The 1,564-nt window shown below is 37.5% G+C and overlaps 1 protein-coding gene across 1 annotated transcript; it reads left to right on the forward strand.

Moving 5' to 3' along the window:
• The first annotated feature begins 216 nt into the window (after window positions 1-216).
• Window positions 217-1,288, forward strand: LOC114392020. Its single transcript, XM_028353059.1, is given in 2 exon segments — window positions 217-966; window positions 969-1,288. Coding segments are annotated over 2 exon segments (432 nt in total). The 5' UTR covers window positions 217-692; the 3' UTR covers window positions 1,127-1,288.
• The last annotated feature ends 276 nt before the right edge of the window (window positions 1,289-1,564 follow it).

Below are 1,564 nucleotides of genomic sequence, written 5' to 3' on the forward strand. Positions count from 1 at the left end.
AATTTTCTCTCGTTCCTGAGAACTTGCCGTGCTGTGCCTTCCTCGGAATTTTTCTCCCATGCTTCCGATCTCCTTCGTCATCTCTTCCAATCATCCTTCGTCATTTTTTCTTCTTCCTTTGTTAGCATCACAGGTTCTTCATTAATTTCTTTTTCTTCTCAATATTGTTATGGATTAGGGTTATGCTTTTGTTTGTTTCATTAAGCTTATGAAATGTCTCTCAATCAAGTTCCTGTGAAAAGAAAGAAAGCAGAATGGTTATGCATTTTTGTTTTTATTTTGCTTCATCTCTGTATATCATCACAACTTCAGAGGCTTGGTTCTAGGATTCAACTTCCAAAGGCTTACTTACTCTAATATATCTCTTATTCAAGTTGTTCTGTGAGTTTTCCTGTTTTAGTCTGAGGCTTTGAGCTTTGTTTGATAGATATGCCAAAGGCAAATTGCAGTTTCTAATTTGTTGAAACTATAAAGATTGAGTTTAGAACTGATAGAAGAGTTACCATGTGTATCAAACTAGCATTAGAATTGGTTATGGGTGTTTGTTTTTTACGTTCTTAGTTCTTATACAATACTAGAAACTAGAAAGAAGTGATTGGAATTTCAACTACCATTGTTGGTTTAGAGGGCAGAGGCTCCATTGAGTTAAAAGTAAGAAAGCAATTAAAGGCCTTTGAAGTGAATTCGGATAAATGGTTTCTTCTATATATACCTTTATGTGTGTTCTTCATTCCATAATAGCTCTTACTTGTGGAGCTTTGATGATATTCTACTCCAAAGAGATCTCTGTGCTTGGCCACAGATCCGAGACCGCAAGCAAGCTTCAAGGGACAACACCCTATGATCAGCTTCTGATTGACACCTCTGATTCCTTCTCTGGCTTGTTGTTGTTCACAATAGGATTCCTTCTCTTGATGGTTGCTTTTGTTAAGGACATAGACTTTCAGAGTTTCTTTGCCTAAGGGTGTGGATGCTTCACATTTCCATTGCAGTGTGGAGATTCTTCTTTGAGAGGAAGCTTGGGGATCTTGCACATGAATGGCCTAGGCATGCTGTTGGGGACATAGCATTGGCAATTTCATGGGTCTTTTTTCTTGTGTACACATGGAGAGAGAAATATGATTAGTTAATTTATTTTATAATTTTGTAAGTTTTTTGTGCTTGTGGTTGTAGAAACAACATGGCCCAAATTGGCCTTGTGAATGCTTAGATTCTTGACATAAATGGAGAACCATGATATGAGTTCTGTTCTTCTTCAAAGAGAGAATGAAAGAGGTTGTTGAGTCAACTTTCTGGTTCTTCTTCAGTTCCTTTTCTTTCTCTCTTATCAATTCATTGGATTGCTTGCATACTATCCCACTTAAACCCATTTCGAATCGATTTGGATTCTTAATGCTAGGCGTGTGTGTCTCATTATTAGCATTTGCTATGCTTCCATTTATCCAACTGTTACTTACATTGGTGCCAAGCAAAATTTTCTGATTGGTATATTCGGGGGCATTGGACACCCTCTCTCAATGGATTTTTTTGTTTTCTGAAGGAGCGGGAGAGGTGGTAAGGTCTT

Source organism: Glycine soja, chromosome 17, assembly GCF_004193775.1.
Source record: "Glycine soja cultivar W05 chromosome 17, ASM419377v2, whole genome shotgun sequence".
Classification (NCBI taxonomy): Eukaryota; Viridiplantae; Streptophyta; class Magnoliopsida; order Fabales; family Fabaceae; genus Glycine; species Glycine soja.